Below are 11,845 nucleotides of genomic sequence, written 5' to 3'. Positions count from 1 at the left end.
TTTTCTGAAGAAGATCACCATAGACTGATGTCCTTCAGAAAAACCTTGCTGAAGGAGACTTGAGGAGTTGGAGGGGGACAGCAAGGAGGCTTCCAATAGATCAAAACATTTGGAAAGCCAAAGGAACCTTTTCCAACTTTAACTGGCAAGAGAAGTGGCAGGAGGAGGAACTGAGAGAAAAAACAGGATGGAGATGAAGATACAAGCTGAAGAGAAAAAACGGAGAATTGTTAGGCAGAAAGAAAGTAGGAAGACGTATCTTCCATCTAAGGGGGATGTGATATTTCCTTCAAGGAAATGGGATGCTGAGGGGGGGCAGGTGCTGTGTGAGCCTCTACTGCCCAAACTTAACCAGCCCTTGGGACCCTCAGGAGGGCCAAGGCCTCAGGAACAGAAGAACCTGCCACCACCTGAGTCCTGGCTCAGGGGAGACTGAGCCCCGATGGGCAATCCTGCAGCCACTGAACTCCAGATGTTCACTTCAAAGCACACAACATGGGAAGGGACACAAAGAGGGATTAGGGCCCACGGGGGCTGGGGTATGCCTTTCCACCTCACCTACCCCTGATGTCAGGCATGCACTGATGAGAGAGTCATGGAGGTCCAAGTGTGTGTGTGTGTCTGTGTGTGTGCTAGGAGAGGGGCCAGGGAGGCCAAGATTTCATGCCACCACCAGCTCACTTCCCTCCCTCCATCCTGTTCTCTCATCACCCTATCCTGCATGGGTGTAGGGGATCCCCAACCTTCCCCCAGCAGGAGGCTTGGGAGGCCCAGCCTGTCCATTTGCCCAGGCACGTCCTGGTGGCGTTAGTTAATAATGGTTGTGGTGGGCTGTGGCACAAGGTTGTTTTTTCCTGGGGTAGCAGAGGCGGCCAGAGTCTGTGCTTGCCGGCTGTGACAGGAGGGTGGGGGGAGCCAGCTCTGCTTCTCCCGTGAGCATCACAGGTTCACCAGTGGGATTCTGGGAGGGAAAAGGGAATCAGAAATTAATTAGCGATGGGAACTGTCCCAGTGTCCCTGCTAAACAACCGGCGCCTTTGCCCTGCCTCAGCCTCCTTGTCCCCCTGGCCCTCATCGCCCCCTCATGCCCCAGCTCACCAGCCACTCACCGGTTGAGCTGGAAGGCCATGCTCTTCCCGTGGCCTCCCAGTTTCTCCACATTCTCCTGGCCCTGCCTGGAATCTTCCGCCTCAGGTGTGGGGGCCAGGGAGTCACCATAAGGTCCCAGGATGCTGACAGTTGTGGGGGAGAGGTCCGTGAGGGGCTGCTGGCTCTCCTGCTGCCTCCCACTGCTCTGCTGCCCCGAGTGACGCCGACGTTTCTGATTACGGTCCCAGCTTTGGAGAGAGATGAGGAGTGAGACAAAGAATGCACCTTCAGGCAGCCCTCAATGACAGAGAGGTTTGTAGGACCCTGTTATGCTTAGCATTAGAGCCCAGCACAGTCATGTGCCAAACCTCCTGAGGGCTTCCAGCACTGCATGTATAGCCTGGGGACCAACAGGTCCCAAGCCCACAGACCCCCCCCGCCCACTCACCTGCAGACACCAGTGTGGTGACAGCCTCTGTCAGCCCAAACCCCACTCACCAGAACTTGAATATGATCCCAGTGGCGACCAAGACAATGATGATAGAGATGGTGATGGTGACGTACAGCTGGGGGTCCACACCTGAGACAAAGGAGGAGAGGGGGGCTGTGGTGGGAACCGCCACTGGTCCCCGTAGAGCAGCAGTGCAAAGGGAGGTTCCCGCTGGGGGCCACATGAATTCAGCAGAAGGTGCTGCTCCTGGGGGATGGGGGGGTGAAAGAAGCAAAGGGCAGATTTACCTTCCCCCCGGGGCCCAAACAAGAAGGGCCGCAGGGTGGCCGGGGTCTCACGCAGGTTGAGCCCCGCATTGTGCAGGAGCGAGTGGGAGTTGGGCTGAGCCGTTGCCATGCCGTGTGGCGAGACAAAGGTGTATCCCAGCGGTGGGAAGCCTGGATTGGCTGAGTTGGTGTCCCCTCCATCCTCATCCGACACCGTGGGGCCCCACACGATGGCCCAGGGGTACTGGGAGGAGGGCATGCCGTCCTCAAATCCGGAGGGGGTGGCAGGGCGGGCCCCCACCGCCTGGCGCCTCAGTCGCACAACGTGCCGCAGCTCTCCCCCCCGGGGAGGCAGGGCCCGCTGACGCGGCAGGGTGAAGCGAGAATCCCTCTCTGTGAGCGAGGTCCTGTCCCAGATGCAAATGGGTCGTGGGGCTGAGGGGCTCCGACGGGCACAAAGAGGTCGAGCGGCCACCGGGCCCCGAGAACGAAGAGACCAGACACCAGGAGGAGGGACGGCCGAGACCAGGAGGAGGAGATGCCAAAGCTGCAGGGAGTGGATGCAGGAGAGGAGTGGAGGCATCCTGCTGCAGGGTGGGGTAGAGGAAGAAGAGAGCCTTATCTGAAATGTCCCTCCTGCCAACACGCCAAGCCCGGAGCACCCGGGATCAGCCCGCCACCCACGCTCCCGTCGTCTTCCCGCATCGCCAGCAAACGTGGGAAGCTGTGAACCTACCAGGCACTGGGCTCCATCTCAGATGCAACAGCGTCTTTACTCAGTGAGGATCCTGTCTCATCTTCTTTACTGGGAACAAAAAGGAGGAGGTGTCATTTCATCCTCACCCAGCAGTGACCGCTGTCTCCTCAGAGGCAGTCTGTGATGCCGTGGGAGAGCTCTGGGCCCTGGCAGGCGAGGCAACAGCGTGCACATGCACCTGCTCCTGCTCTGGTGCCCCCCATGCCCGTGTGCTCTCCTGCAAGGAGGTGCACCATCCCCCTGACCCCAGCACTGCACAGAAACACACTCTTTAGCATATACATGTGAGAGCAAGGAGCAATCTCTGGAGCACACGTGCAGAGGCACATGCACAGCTTCCCTGGGGACTCTCTTGTTTGAGGGCCAAGAGGGGGATTCGGCATCTTTGTTTGCTTATTGCTGGAACAAGTTGGAATCTTAATTCCTATGTTTATTTATAGTGTAGAGCGTGCAATCCATTTATTAAAAAAGAGCCTCTTCATTGTGTGCCAGAGTGAGGGAGAGAGAGGGGAAGCACGAGAGTGATAAACCAAGAAGACTGAGAGAGAGTGAATCAGCGAGAAAAGTCCAGCCCTGCTAAAGAGTTTACGAGCGCAAAAATACGCCCATCAAATATTTAGTGTTTACTTTCTCCTTAGCTAACATGGAATCACCTTCCCACACTCCTTGTCCTAGTGCCCTCTGTGCTGTCCCACCCCTCTCTTGCTCCCCTATTCCTCCCGTTTCCCTCCCACCTCCCAGGGCTGAGCAGCAGCAGGCAGCGGCGGTAACACGGGGTAAGGGCTGGTCCCGGCGGCTGGATCCCCGCACAGGCTGCGTGCCACCGTCTGGCATCAGTCCCGCGGTAGCAGGGCTGCCCTTCATGCTGCTTGGCCCCTTCCCTCGGCCGGGCAGAGCAGAGCGCAGCGCTGGGGCTTCCCCGGCAGCTGTTACCTGGGCCTGGCCTGGGACCCTCCCCGCAACAAAGACCGCACGTGGGCACGCAAGCAGCAAAAAAGCCAATTCAAGGTATTCGGCTCGCTCCTGCACTGTGAAGGGGAAAGCCTGAACACCGACAAGCCACAGCCATGCCCTTCTGTGGCCGCCAGGATGGAGAAACCTGGGTGCTTAGCTGAGGGAGCCAGTACAAAGGCCTTTGGCCCTCCAGCCCCAAGCCAGCTGCGTTACACCTCCTGTCTCACAAGGGGTTACTGACACCCCCCTCCTGCTCAGCTCATGCCCTGAACTAAAGCTGCAGCCGCTCCCGAACAAAGGAAGAGTCCGGTGCTTGCTGTGGCTGAAAGGACTAACGCCCTGTGATGCACACCTGAGGAGAGGGGCTGGGAGGAAGGGCACCTAAGACTGAGCATCTGTCTAGCTCCTGCTGCATTAACTGGGGATATTTTTAGTTTCCTTCTGTTAAATATTTAAACAAAGTTCACAGAAAAAAAAAAAGGAATTGTCGGCTAATGTGCCCTGCCCTTCCCTCCAGGGCAAGATCAGTCTCTGAAGGGATCCTGAGATGAAGATGAGGAGAAAAGAGCAGCTATTCTCAGCATTTCTTTGTACTTTGCTCCTGAACCTTTAAGCCTTAGAGGGGACTCAGTATTAAAATGCAGCTCTGCAGAGAGGCAGCAGAATGGAGCAAGTTTCTTCTGAAGTCAGAGGCTGGCAAGATCTTGGCCATCTGGATTATGATCACAATGCTGTGGAAGATCATGTTTGGCAACACAGATCCGTGACAGAATTTCTTTTGGACTTTGGAAAGGGAATTCCAAGCATCGGGAACCTCCCACACAAACCCTAGTTTCAAGGTGGCCCAGAAGACACGGGGCCATGCTTGGAACCCCCCCAGGGTGAAGACCCTGCTCAGCTTGCTGCACATGATTATCAGTTGCAGCTCTGGTCTTGGGGGTCTGTGGGCTGCTTTGCAGCAGGAAATGGGAGATGCAGATCTGGACAGTGCCACCCCAGGAGTGATCTTCAAGTGCAGGTAGACCTCAGTGCCAGGCCTCCAGGGAGCGTGGTACGTTACGGGTGCACATGAAATCATTAGCACTCCTAACACAGATGATTCTACCAGCAGAAAGGTGCCTGGGTATAGGTGCACAGTACTTCATCACACATCTCACTGCACTCTTCTTGCTTGTTGGGATGTCTTATAAAGGAGAGCTTACTGCACTGCTTGGCTGAGATTGGGAGTTCCAGCAGCAGCACCTGAGATGGTAGATTCCCAGGGTCTGAGGTCTGGGAATAAGATATCCTACAAAGCCAAATCCTGCATTGCTTTCACACCTGGTAGTCTGAGTTTCAGCCCTAGGGAGCAGGCAATGGCTGTACTGGAGCTGAGGGGAAGGAGTTAGCCCTGGCACCGGCCTCCTCATATACAAGTAATGCTATGGAAGTGACAAGCCCGTACATCTGGTGTAAGCCTCAGATCCTAAACAGTGCTGTGCACGGGTCTGCTGCCAACAGTGAAGAGCATGTGACCCCTGGCACCCCTACACCCCAAAGGCAGCTCCAGGTGAGTGCAGGATTGAGGCAATGTCAGTTGGTGTCACTCAACACATTCTGGTTTGGTAATCATGTCATGGCTGGAGACTGAAGGTTTGCCCTGCACTAGCACACCCGTGCATGGCTGTGGAGGAGCTGGGAGAAGTGCAGCAGCATCTCCCATAGCACGAATGCCGTGAAAGCCAAGGAAGGTTTTGGGCAGAAATGTCAGCCAGAGAGGGCTGGACTCCACTGTGCATGGAGTGCTCATGTTCAAACAGAGCGTAGTTGGCCCTGTGGCTTGTTGACAAAGCAGCAGGTATGAAGCACGGCTAGGGCACCGGCAGTGGGTATTGTGTCTGGGGTACAGACCCTGCAGCATCAGAGGGCAAGTGTAGCAAATGCCCTTCATTCAGCTCTGTATGCGGCTCCCGGTGTGGATGCTGAATAAACTGGTAGATCTTTGGAGAGGAGGAGGGAACAGCAATGCTCTTACTACCTGGAGGTATAAATCCTGGTATCCACACACCTTACACCATTCAAGAAGTCTTTGTCTGCCAGAGCAGAGAGGCTGGATTTTTGCACCAGTGCCACATGGAATGGCCCTTGCTTTCCGATCTGCTTCCCAGATCTAATTGTGATAAAAATGGACAGGGTACCTGCCAGGGTCCAAAGATGGACCTATGTATTTTCACTCTAGGTGCGGAGGCTTCATCACAGCATTCCAGTCCTGTGATGCACAGATGACAGAGTGTGAATGACAAAGCTATTTCCCTAGGGCACTTCATTGACCTCAGTTTGTGATTCTTGGTGCTTGGAAGCTGTAAGAATTACACTGCTCTTTGCTACTGCCTACGGACCTCACTACTGGTCCAGATTAGAGGTCCCCGGGGCTAATCTGTTAGGAGCTATTCATATTGCATTTTCAGGATGGAAGCACAAATCCTGCTGCTGTTCCTCAGGATCAGAGACCTAGCTGTGCTTCCTCCCTCTTTCTAAGACCCCTGCAGCATGGATCGCTGCTGGGACATGAGAGAGCAGATCATCAGTAGCCATGACCCAAAGCGTGTATCCCAGTTCACCAGGGGAGCTGGGAATTTACATCCTAACTAATGCCTAGGAGCAAAGCCTGCTGCACCCCTGCTCTGAGCAAGGAGCACAGGCTAAACCCTCGAGCTCCAGAGTACAGATGCTGCTGTGCCCCAGGGAAGCCCTAGGATTCACTGCCAATAACTCCTTCCCATGCCTGGGACTGTTGTACACAGTGATCCCAAAGATAAATCCTATCCAAATATAAAAGCCATCACAGGAATAAAAGAGCCGAGGTGCCAGCCGTGTGCAGGCAGTACCTGCGCTGTAGCTCCCTCGCAATCTGCAACCTCCTGTTACAAAATGCTGAAGTTTGACAAATTCAAATGAGGAACAATACTATTACTAAGGAGGGTCACACACTAGCACACTTCACCCAGGCAGGTGGTGTATTCCCTGTTGCCTGAAGCTTTCGTGTGGCTGTATTCCTAAAAGATGCTACAGCTCAATGAGGAGTTACGGGCTCGATGCAGGAAAGGAAACTGATGAAATTCTCCGGCCTGTTCTCTGCTGTAGGTCAGGCTCGATGATCAAAATGGTCCCTCTGGCCTTAAAATCTGAGAATTCTCCCAGCTTTCTCAATGCCCAACTGAGAGCAGCTCTGACTGAAGAGCAATTGGATGAAGGCGAGCAGACACGAGCCGTGTTAGCGAGCAGCGGGTAGTCTCCTTCCAGCCGGGGATGGGAAAAGGGTTGCACCCGATTGTGTCTGGCTTGGCTGGCAGACGATGATCTATCTGTATTTTTGTAAGATCTCGAGCTCGACTGCCGTGATACTGTGCCTCTAGGAACGAAGCCGTCTGCTCTCAGAGCAACCCAGCTAGTTCAGAATGCAGCAGTCTGTTTGCTCGGCAACTCACGCTCCTGGGAATGCATCACCGTGCCCCTCTGCACCCCACATCGCCCCGCCTTTGAGCACGGAGTCCAGTTCAAGGCCTCCAACCCGGCATTCAAAGCCCGGTATGGGACAGGCCCCAGTGACCTAAGCAATCAATCACTCCTCCTTATGCAGCGATGACCTCACATGACGGATATATTCCTCTGGAACAACAAAATTGCCAACCAGTTTGGGGAGAGGGGGGAGGGACAGAAGAAGGGGGAAGAGGCTGATGACCCTGAGGTACAGAACATTCACAGGAGCTGGGCCAAGATTATGAAACTTACTGCTGGCTGAAATAACACTCGCCATTAGCAACCCCGCAGCACCGAGAGCTTCATGCAAATCCTTTCTTCACCCAGCTCCCCCACAGCAATGATCCCACTTGAAATAGTAATAAAAAATCAAAACAAACCTGAGGAGGACCCAGCCCATCTCACAGAGAAAGAACACTAGGTTGGCTGTCATTTTTTAACTCCCAGACAGCGTTAAGGGCTACAGTGACAGCTACCAATACAAGACTGCGATCTGGGACTGTGGAACCAAGCAGCTATCTCTGAGCATCGAGTGGAGCGAGTTTAGGCACTGGCAGTGAGACCCACACATACATTGCCTGGTGCCCCAGGCACCCCACACCTATATTTTTCTCAGTGGCCATGAACATCCCAGAGTTCATGGTCCAAGAGACAGAGATGCAATCATCACTGATTTAGCAGCAGGAAGCGTGAACCCCTATGCTGATGAAAAGGGGTTATGCGTGCATCCTGCTGTATTCAGCTGGGTAGGGATGGGGAAAGGGAGGAATCCCAGAGCAGCTGCCACAGGGAGGTAATTCTTCTGCACTCGGAGGAGTTTTGGCAGATGGGAGCATGTATCCAAATGCTGGTACCCCAGGGTAGGAGATGCCAAGCCCATCTGGGGAAGGAATTCCCACTGCGTGAGGGGCTAGGGGTGACATCTCACCGAGCGGGCTGAATTTGGGGTCTGGGGAGTCTGAATGCAGTGGCTCACGTCAGGCTGCTCTACCTGGTGTCTGAGGCTGAGAGGGTTGGTGGCAGTGCCGAGGATCTGACAGAACCGCGGAGGGGCTGACAGTGCTCTCCCTGTGTCAGTGCTGGTCCTGCAGAGTTCGGTGAGTGCCGGTGGGAATTCCTGTGCCAGTGTACCAGGGGAAGCACTTATGGACTGCCTATGGAAACCGTAGGCTGGGGCAGAATCTGGGTCTGGAAGGGTGATGGTGCCTTTGGACATTTTGATAGCTAGGGGAATGGGTGTGTGAAACCCATCAATGGTCTCCTGAGCTTAAGTCTCCCTGCATTTAGGAACTGTGAGTGTGGCCCCATTCCAAGCAGCACTCTAGGATGCCGGTCCCCTGCCATCTAGTGCCTGCCTGCAATACATGTCATGAGTCTGCCAATCTTCTGCCTCCCAGTTTCCTACTGTTCCCGGGCATCGGAGTGCTTCAGGTGCTGAGTCTCCACATCTGAATTGCTCTCTTGCCTGGTGCACCCTGGGCCAGGCAGGAGAAAGAATTGACCCCTCCGTTTCCTTCCTCCAGCTGCGCCAATTTGGCTGAAGTCACTTTGCTCAGCACAGGCTCCAGCGCTCCAGCACAACAGGTCTGTGATGGAGCCTAGAGCTGGAGGGCAAGAGGCAGAGATGCCTCTGTCGTGCCCCCTCCCTCCTAGCCCCTCGGCTGTCCCCTGCCCCAGACTGAAAGAGAAGGAGAAGGGGGAAAGGAAAGGAGGCAATCGGCTAGGAGGAGACAGAGCACCTAGATGGGAAAAGGGGAAAGAAAAAGGTGGAGAAAGGACACAGGGAAGGAGACGGGGAGAGATGACTTGGAGACGGGCACACATCTCGCCCCTCGCCCCTGCAGCCCCATCCCCACCCCGTTCCCCAAGCCCGGGCTGAGAGGATGAACTTACCTTTCGGGGAGACGAGTGGGGCGCAGCCGGGGCGGCGGAGCAGGGGGCTGGGGGAGCACAGCTGCTGCTGCCGGTGCCTCTCATGGTCAAGGCGAAGGAAGGAAAGGAGGAGGTGGAAGGTTCGATGAGGCTGAGCCCTGGCTGAGGGAGAGGGAGCGAGAGATGCCTTGAAATAAACAGCTGCCGAGGACTGGTCCAGCCCCTCTTTCTCTCTCTCTGTCTCTGTCTCTCTCGCTCGCTGCCTCCCGTTAACCCCATGGCTGCTGGCACGGGCGCGTCCGGCACCGTCGCCCCCGCTGCGGCCGGAGGGGCGCGCCGGGGAAGCCGGCCGGCGGCAGCGGCCGAGCGGGGTCACCGCGGACCCCGGCCCGGGAGCCCCCTGCCCCGGCGACCGGGTGCCAAGGCTCCTCCTGCTCCCTGCCCGCCCGCGCTACGCTCCCGCATCCCTGCGCCCGCCACCCGCCGGACCTGCCCCCCGGCGCCCGCCGCCTCCCCGCTGCCGCTGCCCGCTCCGCTCCGCTCGGCTCCGCTCGGCTCCGCTCCCCCGTCTCGTCGGTTATTTCGGGATCTTCACAGGAAGCGATTAGGTTGCCATGGAGAGAGGTGTCTCCAAGGGACCCGTCGCTCCAGCTCGCTCCGGCGAATGCCACCCCCGGACGGGTCCGTCCTTGGGGGCGGAGGCCCCCCGGGATCTCCCTCCCCCCGAGCCGCCCCCTGGGCTCACCCCCGCTGCCGCCGCACCCTGCCTCTCCGCCCCGCAGCAGTCCCCTCGGGGAGATGCCACCCCCCGGCCGCCCCTCGCCGCCGCGCCGGTCCCGCCCCCCGTCCCCGCATCCATCATCCCCGGGCTTCAGGCCCCCGGGCCCCCCCTGCGCGCCGCGGTACCGGGGGCGGGGTGGTCGGCAGGCGGGTGCCCCCGGCGGGGCGCAGCCCGGGAGGGCGGCGGGGTCCCATAGAGCCTCATGGGCGAGCCGCCCACGCGTGGGTCAGGTGGGACACACGGGTGCTGTGGGAGCGACAGGGAGGGTGTGTGGGGTGTGCGTGGGGGTGTCCGTCCAAGGTGAGTTTCCCCGTTGAGGTATCACCCAGGTCGTTTGAACGTGTCCCCAAGCGCGTTTCTGCCAGGGATCGATGTGATGCGGTCTGGAAACGGTAGGGATGTGACAGCGAAATTAAAGAAAGACGCTGATGTGCCTTTGAGGGACTGGGTGTTTCACAGGGAAAATCTCCCTCCACATCAAGTACCAAACAGAAAGCACAGTCCAAATCAGAAGGGAGCAGCTGAGCAACCAACGGCGAGAGAAGAAAGTCAATGACAGAAAGACAGTTTCCACTCCAGGGTCTGAAATATGAGGAAGCAAGAAAGTAATTTCCTCAGATCCTCAGAAACAATCAAACTTTTCATCATAAAGTGACGAGGAAAGACTGTGGCTGACCCTGCGAAGAAGCAAAGAGAAATAGCACAGACAGCATCAAGCTGTAAAGCAACCTGCCACTGCATCGGGAATGGACATGGATGACAAATGGACACGTAGTACCAAACTCGAGCACAGCAGGATTTCCAGAACAGGTTGTGCCAACTTAGGACAGACACCTGAGGGGACTGAGTCCAGTGTTCTTCATCAGGCCCCCCATGAGCTCCTGTGCTAGTGAACCAGGCTGATCCGAGGTTTCCCGTGTCGGGATGTTTGAGTCTTGAGCGTACTTCTGTGAGCATGTTTGGGAGAGTCAACAGGTTTTTCACATGTTTGGGAGCAATGTCTCTGTGTGTTTGGACATATTGGCATGGGGATGTGGTCACTGGGAGGTCGGGATGTAGGAGGACGGCACTGCCAGGGCAGATGTCACGGTCTGGGCTTGTGTGAGATGCAGCACCATTGTGCGCCAACAGGCGTGCACATGTCCGAGCTCCCCGGCTTTTGTCCCTCTCACACATGTGGGGCTTTATGTCAGAGATTATCCAGGCTGCTGGCACATCCTCCAGCTTTGTCATCTCTGGCCCTCCCGGGACTGGTACAGAGTGCCTGTGCACAGCTCGCCCGGCAAGCCCTCGCACACCCATCCCGAGAAACCACCTGTACAGACGTGGCCGGGGACGCAGCAGCACCGCGCCAGCGTTCAGCTCATCCTGCTCCGTGCGCTTCTCCTCCTGCCTTCTCACCCTGGGGGTAGCAGAGGGTAGAAAGGTCTGGAAGGGGCTACATCAGCCACACGGGCTCTTTCTGACCTTTTCAAATCCTGACGAATGTGTTTAGTATAATTGGGAAGCACAAAACAGATGAGAAATTTCAAACGGGGAAAGGTCAGTTAAAGGGCGAAAATCCAAATGACGCAAACACTGAAAATCCCCCTGAAGAGCACAACTACAGAAGGAAGCAAAAGGAGCCAAAGATATGAGACAGAACAAGGAGGAGGATGCTACAGGGACCAAAGAAACTCTGGAGCATGTAGAGGGGGAGTCAGGAGAGCCGTCGAGGTGATGCGAAACGGCAAGTGCGAGGGCTGATGTCACATCGCTCTTAAATGATATAAAGGGACTGGGTTGTTTGGTTTGGAGCATGGGTTCGGACAAGCCGAGTGGCAACTGGAGGTACATTGGATGGGGTGGGCTCAAAGGAGCGTTAACGTAAAACTACAGGGAAATTTGAGTGGAGAGATGGAATCAGGTGGGCTGGTGGAAGAGCAGCTGGGTAGCTGTGGAAAGAGGACACAAACGTGATGCTAAGTATAAAGTATTACTCTGAAGGTGTTAAAGTGAGGGCGATGTGGTGACGGAAAGAAGATGGAAATGTAAAAATTATCTCCGCTTGGCCAGGATTTGGATGAAGATCAGTGTCTGCTCTGTGAGGACAACCTGAAGTACCAGGTTGCCAGGCCATACCTGGGAAGGATGTGAGGCTGTTAATTCTGTCTGGC

General features: G+C 56.1%; 1 protein-coding gene across 1 annotated transcript; it reads right to left on the bottom strand.

The window, feature by feature from the left end:
- Nucleotides 1-939: 939 nt before the first annotated feature.
- On the bottom strand, nt 940-9,893 carry PIANP (PILR alpha associated neural protein; the record flags this gene model as incomplete). The annotated part of the gene is made up of 9 exons (XM_084273319.1): nt 940-961; nt 1,110-1,337; nt 1,588-1,669; nt 1,828-2,393; nt 2,543-2,611; nt 8,442-8,511; nt 8,930-9,070; nt 9,183-9,596; nt 9,815-9,893. The coding sequence occupies 9 exons, from the start codon at nt 9,891-9,893 to the stop codon at nt 940-942; spliced, it is 1,671 nt and encodes a 556-aa protein (XP_084129445.1).
- Nucleotides 9,894-11,845: the final 1,952 nt, after the last annotated feature.

This window comes from Gallinula chloropus (assembly GCF_964237585.1).
Source record: "Gallinula chloropus genome assembly, chromosome: 1".
Classification (NCBI taxonomy): Eukaryota; Metazoa; Chordata; class Aves; order Gruiformes; family Rallidae; genus Gallinula; species Gallinula chloropus.
The sequence above is the reverse complement of the archived record's forward strand: the minus strand, read 5'-3'. Positions and strand labels throughout refer to the sequence as shown.